The sequence below is a fragment of the Stenella coeruleoalba genome (assembly GCF_951394435.1).
Source record: "Stenella coeruleoalba genome assembly, chromosome: 6".
NCBI lineage: Eukaryota > Metazoa > Chordata > Mammalia > Artiodactyla > Delphinidae > Stenella > Stenella coeruleoalba.
The window spans coordinates 64,459,345-64,475,208 of NC_137151.1; the positions used below are offsets into that span (position 1 = coordinate 64,459,345).

General features: G+C 42.3%; 1 protein-coding gene across 4 annotated transcripts in view; it reads right to left on the reverse strand.

Moving 5' to 3' along the window:
- STK39 (serine/threonine kinase 39) overlaps positions 1 to 15,864 on the reverse strand; it is a 311,340-nt gene that overhangs the window by 122,145 nt on the left and 173,331 nt on the right. For all 4 annotated transcript variants that reach the window (XM_079925347.1, XM_079925350.1, XM_079925348.1 and 1 more), the window contains exons 11-12: positions 3,572 to 3,694; positions 3,444 to 3,473 (exon numbers count right to left, since the gene is read on the reverse strand). In XM_079925347.1, coding sequence (XP_079781473.1) covers positions 3,444 to 3,473; positions 3,572 to 3,694 — 153 coding nt within the window. The remainder of the gene's footprint in view (positions 1 to 3,443; positions 3,474 to 3,571; positions 3,695 to 15,864) is intronic.

Sequence of the window (15,864 nt, forward strand, 5' to 3'; positions counted from 1 at the left end):
ATAAATATGACAGACCTATTCAGGCACTTGTTTAGAGTCTGATTCTCAGTGCATAGGTTTCCATGTCACCAACAAATACATATAGCATGTCTACTAGATGCTAAGGGAACATGGACATGAAAAAAATACTATCCCCAGTCACCTAGTGGCTTATAGTCAAGTAAATATCTCAACTGCAATTTCAATGACATATATTACTGGAAAGCTTATTACGAAGTAAACACACTGGCATTTCAATGTGCCATTTAGTACATCTTTTCCCTTTAAAAGATGTTTAAAGGTATAAGGTACACTGTCTGCGACTGTATACAGCCTTTTTTCCCAGCTTTGAGGTATAACTGACAAATACAATGATAAGATATTTAACATGATACAGCTTTTGATAACAGCTATAAAAATCCCAAATCAGCAGATTCTGTAAATCACAGTTCTATGTACCTATGCTTTATACATATGTGCGCCCCTCAAAGTGCGTACACAAAAAATGTTAATGGAATACAGTTTGCAATAGCAACCTAAATGCTCAAGAAGAAAGAAATGGTTAAATAAACCATTTTGACAGGTAATACTCCTCAGCAGTTAAAAATAAAGAGGTAGATCTAGAGCAACTACTGTGGAAAGATTTCCAAGATATAAGGCAAGATGCAAAATTTTATAGTTTTTATAATCTCATTTATATTTTTAAAATGATATGCTAGACTTCTTTATGTACATATTTGTATGTGAACGAGCAGGAAAGGTCTGGAAGAAAACATTGCAAACTTATAACCTCTGGAAAGATAGGACAGTCATAGGGGTAAGAGCGGTAGCAGGATAAAAGTGGTCCTTCAGAGTTATTTCTATTTAATTCTCCCATACCTTTTTACAAGTCTTTTTTTTTTTTTTTTTTTGCTGTACGCAGGCCTCTCACTGTTGTGGCCTCTCCCATTGCGGAGCACAGGCTCATGGCCGCTCAGCAGCCATGGCTCATATGGGATCTTCCCGGACCAGGGCACGAACCCGTGTCCCCTGCATCGGCAGGTGGACTCCCAACCACTGCGCCACCAGGGAAGCCCTTTTACAAGTCTTTATGTGCCTCTCAGTAAGGCCTATCCAGACTAACCCTTTTAAAATTATAAACCCCTACCATACTACCTCACCCTCTACCCTATTCTATTTTTTTCCATTACTCCTATTCCATTGTAACAAACCACATAACTTACTTACTTATGAAGGTTATTGGATATCGTTTATCTACTCCCATTGGAATGGAAGCCCCACAAGGACAGGGATTGCACTCTGTTTTTCTCACTGATGTATCCCCAACATCTACTGAAACAGTGCACACAGTACACACATTTTATATATATAATTTATATTTTTATATATTTATTTATATATATATAATTAAGTTTATATCATTTATATGCTTTATGTTTGTTGAATATTTACATATTCAACCATTTTAATTCCCTTTATAATAGATTAAAAAATATTTTTTGCTTCACATCCAAAAAGTGACTTGGTGTGACTGGTAAATCAGGGGGCTACTTTAATCAAAAGCTGAAAGGACACAGGAACCAACACTGAAGAGATTCTGAACACAGCTCAGGAGGCTGAAACGCCAGCCTTGCGAAAAATACCCCCCAAAAAACAAAAACAATAAAATGGCGTGGGAAGCTGTGTAATAGCAGAGAGAGCTGGTGATTCCTAAAGTTTGGGGGGAGTGTTTACATTCAAACTAATGTATCCTTCCACAGAAATAAGAAGTTTATCTATATGCTTCCTTAATTATAAGCCAGTATGGGAACAGACATATGCCACTGGGAAATCAAGCGAGTCTAGATACAGTAAGGTGCCTAAGACTTTCAAATTCCACTCAAGAAGGCTGACAGGGATGTTTGATGAACAACTGACAGCATGCTATACACTACTCTTTTTCCTGTCTACGAAGAAAATACGTTTGCCAGAAAGATACTGCTATTATCCAAATAACAGATCAGTTATCAGAGCAATTGCAACGAGTACAGAGTAAGATATTCTCAAAATAAACTTAACAAATCCTCATGAGGAAAGACCTACAGCCATCAGCCTATACTAGTAAGGCAGAATTCCAGTGAATATCTTCCAACGAAAATGTCCTGCAGTGAACCAATAACGAATGATTTCTGAGTCAATGACGCTACTTGAATCATGTTATTTTGTTCTATTTCTAAGGAGAACTGACACTTTTAGTTAGAGTCACTCTTAGAAATAGATGAAAAACCTTGATGTGCACTTCACTCTAGATAAAACAGTGGGCAAGAAGACGGCAGAGTTCATGATAACGGGTTAAGATCATTGCAAAAATCCAGCAGGATATGTGTGTAGCCAACATGTCCTACTGTGGAGCACACCACCATCCTTCTAACTTCTTGATCAAAGCTCATATTTGATGTACGAAATAGAGAGATTAATTCATATGATAAATACAGGAGGAAACAGGATCTGAAGGAGAGTTACCAGTAGGAGGCAGGCAGACTGAAAAATCCCTAGGAAAGGCCCATCAAGGAGGCATGAGAATGAAAAGAGACTAGAGCCAGGGTGGGGGAGAATGACAGGGGGAAGAGTGGCTTGTAGCTCTGATGCTCTCTTCTTAGATGGTGCAGCTGGTTATTGCCACTTAAAGCAGAATGATAAGATTTACTCCATTTAATTAAAAGGAAATTTAAAAAGAAAGTTGGGATGGATATCATCTGTAGCCCGAAGTCTTCTGTTTTCTTAAAGAGAATTTATCAAAGTACACATTAAATACTAGATTTGTAAAATACTTGGAACTATTTAAATACGCTTAAACTTCCTCTAGGAGAATGAGGAAGTCCTTTGAACTACAGTCATCATTAGTCATTAGAATAATTAACCAGTGGAGGAAGTGAAGTTAATCAAAAGATGACCAGTTCTCAAAGGGAGGCTGAGGAAAGACTGTTCCTTGCCTACTAAGTTACCCGGGAGATTTAAAAATCAAAACCAACAAATTTAACCTAGAGTTCCTAACCATGTTAATATCTTGCTTTATGGTAAACTAAAAATCTAGGAGACATTTTCCTGTATGCCTAGTATGTTCTCTAAGTGACAGTAATCCTAAGAATTAAGATGAAGTGAGTAACTAATTTGTGCTAAGAACTCCACTGAGTGCTTCATGTATGTGATTTTATCAATCCTCACAGCAATTTTACAAGTATTGTGATCACCCCCATTTGACAGAGGAGGAAACTGAGGCTCAGAGAGTAATCTGCCCCAATATACACAGCTCCAAAGTAACTCAGACAGTATCAAGACCCGCAAAGCCTATGTGCCTTTTCTTTTTTTTCTATACCACGAGAACAAAGTTTGAAGGTTCTTCCCCAAAGAGATCAGACTGATACTTGTGGGAGGAGGCTGGGGGGGAGACGAGGCAAAGAACTAAATAAATAACCACCACTCACCTCTGGATTTTCTTCTTTTACTCTTCGTGACTGTAAAACAATTACATATTCATTAGTACACACACGCCCCCAAAAACACAAAAATAAAATTGACACAGGTGAGAAAATCATCATCAATGTCATTTTACCTTTTCTTGCGAAAACGCAGCTTTCCCTTCTTCACTTTTTTCATCCATCTCGTCGTCACTCCACTCCCAGTCACCGTCTTCGGTTTTATGAAGGTGACCGCTTGACCCCGGAACTCTTCTCACCTGGACCAAAACAAATCCACCCAATTCTTCACCAGCTGAACACAACCTGTGTTTGCGGGTGCAGCTCTTTGGGTTACACAACACACACTTACCTTGAAAGTAACCTGAGGGGTTATGAATTCAGGGGTAACTAGCAGTGAATACCCCAAAAGACTACACAGCCTCCAGACTCCTACACTCATCCTCTTTCCAAAGATATTAAGTTCTTGAAATGTTTTACTCTGTGTAGAATAAAATATTTTGGAAGAGTACAACACACGTCAGCCATGAAGGATCAAGCCCATTTTTCACTTTGGCTTCAGTTAACACTGTATGAATCACTACACGTGAAAGTCCATCCACGTGGCAGGTTTCAAAACTGCTTAAGGAAATGCATGCAAGCAAGAGACTAGGACTAAGGGAAGACAAGGGACTCAGGCAGCCTAAAGAAGCATACTAGTCTAGGGCATCAGCCATCTCCAACCTATATCAAAAACGCAAATATCCTTCTGTTGCCACCTTGCTCTTTTTCAGAACCTGACGTCGTGCTTATTTTCCCAGGATTCTGCTCAACCTACTTGAGCAAAACAACACAACCTCAAGGCTATTCTTAACACGCCTTTCACGATTGCCAGGAACACAGCAAGACAACCAGCAGCCGTGTCAGATGAACTAAACAGATGATAACAATTTTCTGCCATTATTTCGTATTTTTTTGAGCTAGGGTAGAGATGTGGTCCACGGGGAATGCTCTCCACGTGTCTCTGTGGTTGAAAAGGCAAAACTTTTCAAAGGAGCGGATGACTGAGAATAATGAGCCTCTGACCAAAGTAATTTGCTTTAAAAAATGGACGGAGATGACTTATAGCCACAGAGAACAGAGTTGTGGTTGCCAAGGTGGGGGAAGAGGGGGAGGGAGAGGGAGGGACTGGGAGTTTGGGGTTGGTAGATGCAAACGGTTACATTTAGAATGGATAAACAACAAGGTCCTACTGTATAGCACAGGGAACTATATTCAATAGCCTGTGATAAACCATAATGGAAAAGAATATGAAAAAGGAATGCATATGTGTGTATAACTGAGTCACTCTGCTACACAGCAGAGACTGGCACATTGTAAATCAACTCTACTTCAATTTAAAATACAGAGCAAAACATGGTCTGAGACGTGGTTAAACAAAGCAACGTAGCAAGCGAACATGACGTGAACATAACAACCAGTGATCCACTGATTCAGAGAAACCGCAAGTGGAAAGGGACCTTGGAGACTGTCTAGTCAAACCCCCTCACTTTACAGATGGGAGAACGAAGGCCCAGAAAGTGACCCAAGATATCACACAGGTGTAAAAGCAAAATGAAGGCAAGAAAAAAAGCCTTCAGATTCCCATTCAAATGCAAGTTTTCCTATGCCACTGAATGGTAACTGTGAAAAACCAGCTGTCTAAAAATGTCCTGTGAAGACTTTGAAAGAGTATGACATGAAGAAAGACTATTTTCCATAATAGAAACTATCCAGTTTATACCACAGGAAGTTCATGAGTTCCAAGGGAAATACCACAGGATTTAGGTGTAAAGTAATCATTCACACATGTTGGATCAATGTTAAGTCATAAACAATGCAGACCTGGGGCTGGGTTTGATTTGAAGGCATTACCATGTGGAACCTGTACAAGTAAGCCTGACCACTTGGTCTTGAGCTGCGACGTAGAAACTTAAAAAACAAGCAAAAGGTTCTTATTCATAATTGCAAACGGTTGTGCTCAATTTTTTTTAAAAAGCTTTTTTCTCCACTAATTCACCTTCAAAACACTTAGCACTTAGTAAAAACTCCTTCTGTGCTTGGCATAAGATACTTTTTCCACTTGCATTTTGAGTCATTGGAAAGACCTATTTAATGACAGTGATTTTAATGATGCTTATAGATGTTGGCAAGGTACTGTAGAAAAGACGCTGAAATGCACTTCAGGATTTTTTAGAACAGACTGCTCATTTTAAAGCTACAAAGAAATGGATAAAGAAGAGATTTTCTCTTGACATATACAGTAAAATTAATTATTTTCTTAGCAACACTAATCATGACGAGAGCAATACGGAGGAAAATCTGATAATGACTACATTAAAAGAAAGCATTTAAAGCCACATCTACTACAAAACATACTATTAACTAAGAAGTGAGAAGAAAAGTAAAATTGTGGATTATAAACAGAAAAAAACTCTACCTTCACTCAGACTGTAAAACCCAAGCACGGCTGACGAATTAGTATTCTTCAAGTACTCATTCAAAAGATCACAGCAGGGAAATCTCTCTTTCTGAAAAGAGATAGGGCAGCTTCACACCCTAAAATTTAGTTTATGTTTTTTCCCCTCGCTCTATGTTTACAAAAGCTGTCCGTTTTGTTTCTTCAAGTGGGATCCAACTACAGACAATAAAATGGCCAACTTCTATTTCTATTTTATTTTATAACCCTGACTGTGTCCCTCCTCTTAGTTTTATTTGCTGGAAGAGAGAAAGATAAAGCAAAATGTCTAGGATTATAGCCTCAGGCATTGAAAGAAATGGTGGGATGGGCCTTTAAGTAGTAAATATTGATTAAACAAATAAATGTCGAAATTAAGACAACGAACACTCAAAAATCTAGGTAGCATAAAATACTGGTGTAAGCGTAGCAAGAAAAAGAATACAAATTTATTCCTTAAGACTGTTGTCTCCGTTTATTGGAAAGGAAAAAACTCGCAGCATAATGTGAAACCCAGGTTTCACAGTGTATTTATGCGACATTGACCTCTGCGGAAGAGACCAGAAAGCAATTTTACAAAATTACATCCTTGTGGGGAGTGTGTAGGGATGACAGGAAGCTTTTAGGTCTTGAGCCAAGGCAACTGAGTTTCATATAGTTTAAACAAATGGGGTTTTTATTTAGGAACTGAAGAATAATCTACAAAATAGATGCTTCAAAAGAAGATGCGTAAAAGCTTCTATCCTCCCCCATCCGCTACCGTGATGAGCATGGAGGTTACCCACCCTCAGAACTCTGACTGCATTCCCGTTACGTTGCTCTTATTCTATTAAATGGCTCACTCACTGAGTAAAGCCAAGAGGTGGTTAAATGAAATTTTTTCTCTGTTGGCGATTTAAAAAAATAACCCAGTGCTTCTCAGAGAAATGAGCTCAAGTGACAGCTAGAGCTATTCATAAGCCCACAAATTCCTCAGGTCAGAGCTGGCAGTAGCGAGGTTAGACCAAGTTTTACATGCAATAACATTTATTCCCAAAACTGGGAATAAAACACAATTGAGCAGTTCTATTTATACCATACCTCTGAAAAAGGAAAGTAATATTATCTTCTCTTCCTTGAAACAGCATTTTTATGAAAATCCATTAAAGAAATGAAGTTCTGATTCCCACAAAAAGTCAGGCTCCACCAGACAGATAGAGGGAACAACGGTGTGGTTCCCCGGCCAGTTCTTGTGGCCATGGGGTCAGGTCAGAGGCAGAGCCAGGATGGGGAGGCCAGGGAGAGGGAACGGCAGCAACAAGGGACACAGTCCCTGGATCTGTTCCGGGACTCATCTTCCCAGGGGTGCCCCTTCGAACAGGAGCTGTCTATAAATACCAGGACCCAGGACCTCCATACAGTATCTCAGGATGCCACCTGGCCCCAGACACCAGAACAGGAGGAAGGATGTATACAAGAGAGTACAAGAGAGCCAACGGAAGCACTTTCTATACAAGGGGTTAAATATGTTAGAAGTGCAAGTGTGTTTCTCTAACACACTCCTGAACAAAGGATGAATGTGACCCAAAGAAATACTGACCATAGTTCAGTAGAATTCGTCTCAGTACTGCATGCCCTTCCTCCCAAGGCACCGGCCAGCTACTTCCACTGCCACATAACTTCTCCCTGGAGTGGTATTTCAGGAGCTCCTTGGAATGGTTTTCCCATCTCTGGGAATCCTGTTCTCCACCTCCCCTCCACCTGCCGGACAAACTACGTGCCTGACTGTATGTAGCCTGAACCCAAGATGGGGAGCCCACCCACCTCACATCTGCCCACCAAGGACACCCTGGACATGGCAGGAAGCAACACCCAGTAACTTTTCTCTCCTCAGGCATTCTACTAACCAGAAGTAGGAAACCTGTTTCTAATCAGCTGCCCTTTATAATGTCCTTGAGGCACAGCCAAGCAAACAAAAAGCCTTCTAAGTCATCAGAAATTAAACACCAAAAAATAAAATTAGACTCACCAAGTTTTCAGCAGTAAATATTTGCCTGTCCCCATAGCTTAAACTCTGGCATTGGCCCCTGCGCCCACCAGCTCTCAGGCACCTCCGTCCCACGCCTACTGCCTGGCCTTACTGTGCTCTCAGGCCCTCGGTCTGCTTCCGCCTCTTCCATCAACCCCGCCTGGCTTCTCCCGTATCATATAAAGCCTCGAGCCCACAGCTGACGCTCTTGAGGCTGCACTTGTTAGTTCCCCATGGCCCCGTGCCCATTCCTGGCCGCCCCACACCTGGAGGAAAGCCTGGGCTCAGCCTGAGCCAATGGAGAGGAGGCACACTGCCTGGTGATGTCACAGGGGACTGGCCGCTCCTAGTCGGGGCAACAGTCCTGCTACAACGCTGCCACTAAAGCGTGGTCCCCAGATGAGCAGCAACAGCATCACCTAGAAATGCTGACTCTTGGGCCCCACCCCAGACCCACTAAATCAGTATCTTCCTTTTCGCAAGCTCGCCGGTGATTCACATGGTCCCTCAGGTTTGAGAACTTGTGCTCATTGTTAGTCTGGTCCCTCAGGTTTGAGGAGTTGTGCTCATTGTTAGTCTAAGTCCGCCTCCCCAGCCCTTGATACCAGCTGTTACTCATGTACCAAAAGTGACTCAGCATTTGAAACATATTAACTAATTTAACCTTCACAGTAGCCCTGGGAGCTGAGAACCATTTTATTCCCCCCGTTTTTTCAGAGGGAAAACCGAGGCGCAGGGGAATTTAAACAACCGGCTGGAGCTCAAGCAGCTGGGAGTGAGGGCGTTGGAAGTCCCACCCCAGACTCCAGGCCTATCCCCTGCTGCCGCTACTCACAGGAGTGCCCATCTCGCCCTACCCCACTCACCCCAATGACTTCACCTGCGACCCTGAGAGCAACAGGGCCATCCAACTTATACCCCAAGCTTTCTATTCCCAAGAAAAGTCTTCACACCCTCACCCCCCCGAGCCTCTTTCCCTCCAGTGTGTAACGAAAATGGATTCCTTTTCCTTTACAACACCAACGCCTCCTACTGTGCTCATTTATTCATTCACTCATTCATTCCTTCAAGACACAAACAGCCAGGCTCTGGATCCTCTACATCCATCACAAACATGTGTAAGTATCTCCTATACTTCTTCCCCCAACAAAAAGGGCGGGGAGGGGGCTCAGTTTCTGCTGCTTCCATCACTCCATCACTCTCCCCTCTCACTGTCAACATTTTTCTAAAGAGCATCTCTGATTGCTGCCCTCACTTCCTCAATCTTCAGTCTCATACAAAATGTTATCTGTCCGCATCTGGCCACGAAAACTGCCTGCTTTCTCTCCCCAAGATTTAACAACGTCACAACCGTGTGATTCAGCACTCCTCTCTGTTGCTATAATGTGATCCTGCAGACACAGCTGAAATCCATTCTTCCGTTGTTTCACACTCTTTCCAAACCTGTGTTGGTAACCTTTCTCCTCCTCCTCTCTTGTCCTGCTCTGTCTCCCGCTGTTCTCTGTCTTTAACACAAAAATGGTTGCTCTTAGCTCACTAGACGACGTTGTCTAGTGACCTAAAACACACAGTCTCCAGAGCCCCCTCTCTCCATGGAAGTCAATGACCTTGGAGACTTCATCTCTTAGTCTTGTTTTGCAAATGCTCTGTTGGATATGAACATCTGATCAATTTCTAGCTCGCCATCTCCAGCCCATTTATTAATGCTCCACCCCAGCCTCACTCCGACACTTCTGCAGGGTCGCCTGTCTTAGTTAACACTTCCGGGGTGCAGCTGGCTCCTGCTAGCTCAGGAGAGCCCACTGTTAGCATTTCAGAAAGTTTACAAGACACCTGACTTCACAAGGCTCACTTAAATTGGCCAGGGTAGGAGTATTTACACAATGGAAATAGAAAAATAGTACAAATTAGGATTTGCACTCCCCCCTTACTGCCAAAGTGGCAGTTCTCAAGGTTTACAAGCACGCCACTGACCATAAGACTCAGTTCACGGAAACATTTTAAAATTTGACAACATTTCACAAGAACTTAGTAGTTATTCCTGGAAATAACTACTTTCCTTTGCAATGGCAAATATCTCAATTTTCTTACACAAGCCTCTCAAATCTCACCTTTAAAAGCAACAGAGTAATTGATTTTTATATACCAAACATATACCAATATAAGTACGGGAGCAGGGGGGAAACTATCTTAACATTTCTCAAACTGATACATATGGCTTGGGATAACACTTCTTATGAAAGCATCATGAGGAAACACAGGGCTATATATTTTTTTAACGTAGATAGAAGTGAAAAGGGCGTCCTCTGAAAAACTGTGTTAGATGATGCAAACATTGGTTTTATGATAGTTACTGCCAACACTGCAAGTCAGAGCGTAAATAATACTGCTTGATACACAGTAAGAAAGGAGAACAAATGGTGTATTTCTAAATAAAAATGTTTTGCACAAGTTATTTAACAGTTATATATAGTTATCCTAATAAATTATTATGAGTAGATAGAACCTATGTCCATAAGTGTTCATAAGTTCAAACTGACCAGAAAACTTTTTTTTTCTAATCTTTAGATTTGGAAAGTACAGTATCACAGTATTTTCAAGCTTCCTTTGTATCTAGGAATGCATGATAAATTTTACAAACAGGATCAAAAATTTTATACCTGATTAATTTTTCTGCAAAATGGAAACAAAGATCCTTCTAGTTAAAGCATGAAACTAGGTTCTCAAATCTCCTGTAAATATTAACATGACAACAGATCAATGGTAAACGTAAATGTCACTGAAAGATTATTCATTTTGTTTATAACAATTTGGAACCTTGATTATTTGATAGATTATTTGGCAGAAGTAAAATGGTGAAAGATGGAGAACTACCAGCCTAGTTGACATTTCTGTCTGTACCTTCTAATCCCAGAAGAAACAGAAATACACACATAAATGTATTATTTCTACAGTGCATGGGTATGTATGTGTGTGTGTGTTTGTATATACATATAAAGTTTCTGCATGAAGCATTCACTGGATAACAAGGCACATATTTCCTATAAATTTTTTCAATTTAAAATAAAATTCCATTTTGGGTTAAAAAAAAAAAAAGACCTCTGAAACTCCCCCACCCCTGTCATTCTGGCCAAAGGGCACAATCATATAAAGTTCCTAACATGATGCCTGGCACATAAATAAACACTCAAGACATGACAGGTGCTATTATCATGAATATTATCACCTTTCTCACGAGCCAAATCTATCAAACACTATATTCTGCAGATTTCACCTCCTCAGCTACCATTGTGCTGGATCAGGTCCCCTTCAACACTGATCTCCTGTCTCTCCTATTAAAACGAACGGCTAATCAATCCTCTGGCCTCTACACTCTTGCCTATTTTCTCCTTCATATTGCCACAAGTCACAGATTAGAACTTTCTCTAAAAGAAAAAAAAACAACAAGAGTTCACTATCGCCTACAGAATGAGTTCAGATTCCTTAATATTCCAGTCTCTCCATACCCTTGCTCCAAATTACCTTTTCAAGACTTATTTCCCACCATATGCCATCAGACACCCACAATACAGTTTTGAACAAATTAAATACTTACACAACGCTACCTTTTTACATGTGTATCACATACATATCTTGGCCTGATCTGCCCTTCCACAATCTCTACTTACCTCTTCTCTTCCAATCCAAGAAGCTTCACTGGTATTCTGCCTGCACCTTTATATCATTCTACTCTGTGTTACATTTAACAGATGACATACTGAACTGTATACTCTTACAGGGAAGAGAGCTAGCTTTAGCCTTTTCAAAGAATCATTTATTCAGTCAGTCAACAAAGTCTTACTTAATACCTGCCTTGGTGACAAGTTCTAGACAAAAGACAAATAAAATAAAAGCCTACATCCTGGAGTAGCTCACAATCCAGAGAGGTGGACAGACATTTAAGCTAATAATTTCAAGAAAATGTGAATGCTACAACAGAGATACAAACGCTGTGAAATCTCAGAAGAGAGGATGACCACCTGTATAACTCACCAGGCAGAGGAAGTGGAGAAGTTATTCCACCCAGTGGGAAGGTATGAACTTATAGAGTTCTGCTGACTCATGTGCCAGGGCTGGGTCACATGGGACTGGGGCTGGTCTAGGGGCTGGGTTTAAGGAAACAGCTAAGAATAAGGCTGGAAAGCTGTGTGGAACACTTGTACAATAAGAATGGCCACTTCAAAGGCCTGCAGGAGCCAGGTAGGAAATGGAAAGCAGACCCAGTGAGGACCTGGGAGGTCTGGACAGGGCCAACCTCATCACCACCACACACACCCAAAGGGAGTGCCCAGCATGAGCTGACTGCTGCCACAGGAAGGTATCCCAGTGTTGCCAGATCTTCTGATTCTTCCAGAGAAGTGGATTTTTATGTGAATGCTCTTCATTTTTTTTCATGTTAACAAGTGTACATCAAGATAAAATAAAATTCTCCTGCACAGCCTAAGAAATGATGTGTCTGTGGGATAGTTTTGGCCTGTGAGTTGTACCCTCTGTGGTTTACCAAGTCAGGGGGCTTAGAATTCAGACAGTTGAAAAGCAGAAAGGCTTTCCAGTGGCCACGGGGGGTGGGGGTGCGGGGAATGATCCAATCTGGATTCCTGAAAGCAGACGTACTGGGACTTCAGGGTGACAAAGGCCAGAAAGAAAACAGTAGTGTTACTGGTTCCAGGAACTACTGACATGTCACTAATCACACTCAAACTGTGTGACTTAAAGCAACAACAGTCCCAGGAGCCTCCGGGGCAGTCAGACTGGTTTCCTTGGTGGCCTGGGTTCCTAGCAAAAGTACTTCAGCTCCACTCTGACCCCAAATCAGAACAAGCCCTTCCTGAATTCCTGACACGCAAGATAATGGAAGATAATGAAAGGACTGTTGTTTTAAGAAGGTGGTTAGTGAGGGCGTAAAGGAAAGCGAGGAGAATATTACTGGATGTTGGAGGATGAGAGGACCCGGCTGTGCAGTGACAGAGTTTGGCAACACTGATATCTGCGGTAAAGCGGGAACAGAAATGGACCTAATGATCTAGCTGAAGAGATTTCCAGGCAGGGTACTCGAATGGACACCTGGGTGCTGCTCGCTGCCTGTGATAAAACGTGAGCAGAGAGAGATGAGAGAAAAGGACACACCGTTAAATACAAAATGGTTCCTCATCCCCAGCCTCTCCAGACACCCAGCAGTTCTCAAACCCAGCCAGGGCTTCAAGGCGAAGACCAAATCCAGGGTGTGACTGTGTGACACTCTGTTAAGACTTCAGAAAGATCTAAGGCGGTGCCTTCTGGACGCTTTCAAACAGACCTAAGGCTTTCTAAGGCTCGGAAGAGCAAACCTTGCAGAAACTCTGCATTACATAATAAGGCTTCTGAGAATCTTAAGGGTGTGGTCCCTCAGCGTCACAGGGAGCCCAAGGTAGACAAAGCGTCTTGAGGTCATGGCTCTTGTCTAAGACATGAACCCATCAACAGTCAAAGAAAACCCACAAAGTTTTTTAGACATTTGTACTGTGAAATTACTGCCAGGTTCGACTAAAACAGAGAGAGTACAAAATGAAAAGAGCATTCAGCTCCCGAAACTTTCAGGGGCAGGAAGCAGTCTGAGAAGGCTACTCAGCTGCAAACACTGGCTCTTTCTCTTTTTTTTTTACGGTACGCGGGCCTCTCACTGCTGTGGCCTCTCCCGTTGCGGGGCACAGGCTCCAGACGCGCAGGCTCAGCGGCCATGGCTCACGGGCCCAGCTGCTTCGCAGCATGTGGGATCCTCCCGGACCGGGGCACGAACCCGTGTCCCCTAGCATCAGCAAGCAGACTCTCAACCACTGCACCACCAGGGAAGCCCTGGCTCTTTCTTTTGAAAAAGGAAGGGTCACTTAAAAAGTATAAGTAAGATCCCAGAGCGTGGAACCAAGAGCCAAAGAGAGCAGTGGAAGAGGAACAGGCAACAGGCAACTGGCCAAATTCCACAACTGTCATGGTCCCATGTGCCTCTGGTTTTCCCTCTTTGGGGCAGACCTTTAAGAGGCCTATCCTCCCGTCGTGTTCTGGGTGTGTGTCAGGCACACGATTAGAGGGTAAGGCCCTTGACTTTGAGCCTGAGCCTGAAGCCATAATGGGATGAGACATCTGGAGGGTTTTGGAAGCGCAGAGTGTATTTTGCATGTGGGAGAGATGTGAATTATTGTGGCCAGAGGGTAGACCAGGGCAGACTTCTTCTCTCCAAAGATGCCCATATCAGTACCTCCTGCCTCACGTGTTCTTCCAGAATCTTACCACCCTCACTGTCGAGAGACGGAGTCCAGTGTCCTCTCTTTAAACCTGGGTGGGTCTGTGCCTTGCCTGTAACCGACAGAACCAAGCATCAGAAAAGGTGATGCCGTTTCCACCTTGCTCACTGGAATATGGGCAGCAGATGCCTGCAGCCACTAGATAAGCAGTCCGACGGCCCTGAGGCCTCCATGCTGCCAGCCTAGAGAGAACCCATGAAGACAAGGCCTGACCATCTGACTGAAGCTGCACATGACCAGAGGGCAGCCTGCTAACACTATCCCGAACCCCTGACCCACAGAAGCTTATTAAAATGACTGTTACTGTCTGAAGCTGCTATAATCGGAATAAAGATGGTGATGAGGTTATTTATTGAATTTCATTTCCATTTTTGTGTAGTTAGGAATTCTTTAAAAATTCGTAGGTCATATTTGATACCCCTTCCCATGACAAATGACAGGCTCTACCATACTTTGCTCCTTGGTCAGTGTTTTCTGACTGGATTTTCTGGGCATCTGAACCCTCAGATTTTAATTTATACTTACACATTTTTTTCTGTCTGACCCTGTTATTACTCATTAAAATACCAAGAAGAAAAAAGTCCATCTCTATCAATGACAGATAACTGGCTACAGCTAAATCTTGGAACTTTTGCCAGTGATTTGCATTAACTTTTTTTTTTTTTTGACCTCTTGGAATTCAATGCTTATCTGGTTCTGCTAAAATTTGGCATTCCCTTTTGCTAGAATGTAAAAGGAGAGAATTGAAATGTTCTATAGGCAACTGGAAGAAATTCTAGAGAAACAAAGACTCTTAGAATTCAATAATAACAATTCAAAACACCGGGCTAGTTCAGTGAAGGACACACTTGTAGCGACTTCTTATAATGCTTGAACAGTTTCCAATGTGAAAGAATCCAATTTGATAAATGTCGCTCTTCAGATAATGACAATGGAATTTTGTAACTTCGGAAATCCAACATGAAAGGGCAATGCCGTGAGAGAGAATGTTCTGGAAGCTGGAAGGGAGCTATTCTGAAGCAGCAGCACAAAACAAAAAGTAATTAGATTTCTTATTCTGTTTGAGTCCTATCAAACCTCCAATATGGCATTTCCCCAAGTTAGGGTGACAAAGAACAATAACAACAGCCAGAAGCCAAGAGAGCAGCATCCAATTTTGCAGCTACCGTCTTTGAGAAGGAAAGCTCCTGCTGGAATGGGTGCCAAGCTGATCTGTGACTTCAGCTAATAAAGAAAACAATGGGAACGTTCTGTCCTGGTAAGACAAATAACACAGATGAGAAAAACCAAAGGGTGAAAAGGGAGAATAAATGTTTGGCAGTGGAGCAGAGCCAAAGATGCTCTGGATACAGCAATGAGTTACCAAGTTAACTTAATTGCAGGGGGAGGAGGCGTGGGAACGAGAAAGAAGAGCATACGGCCAAGTGCACGCAGCTCCAGGCAGGCAGCAGAACTGACCACGAGGACCAGAAGAATTCTAACAAGCCGCAGAGAGACACACTGTGATGGCTGGGTTTAGGTGTCGACCTGGCTACGCTACCGTCTGCAGTTATTAATCAAACACTAATCTAGGGGTTGCTCACTCCATCAGCAGTAGAGAAGAAATGTTCCCTCTGCCCCTTCACACTT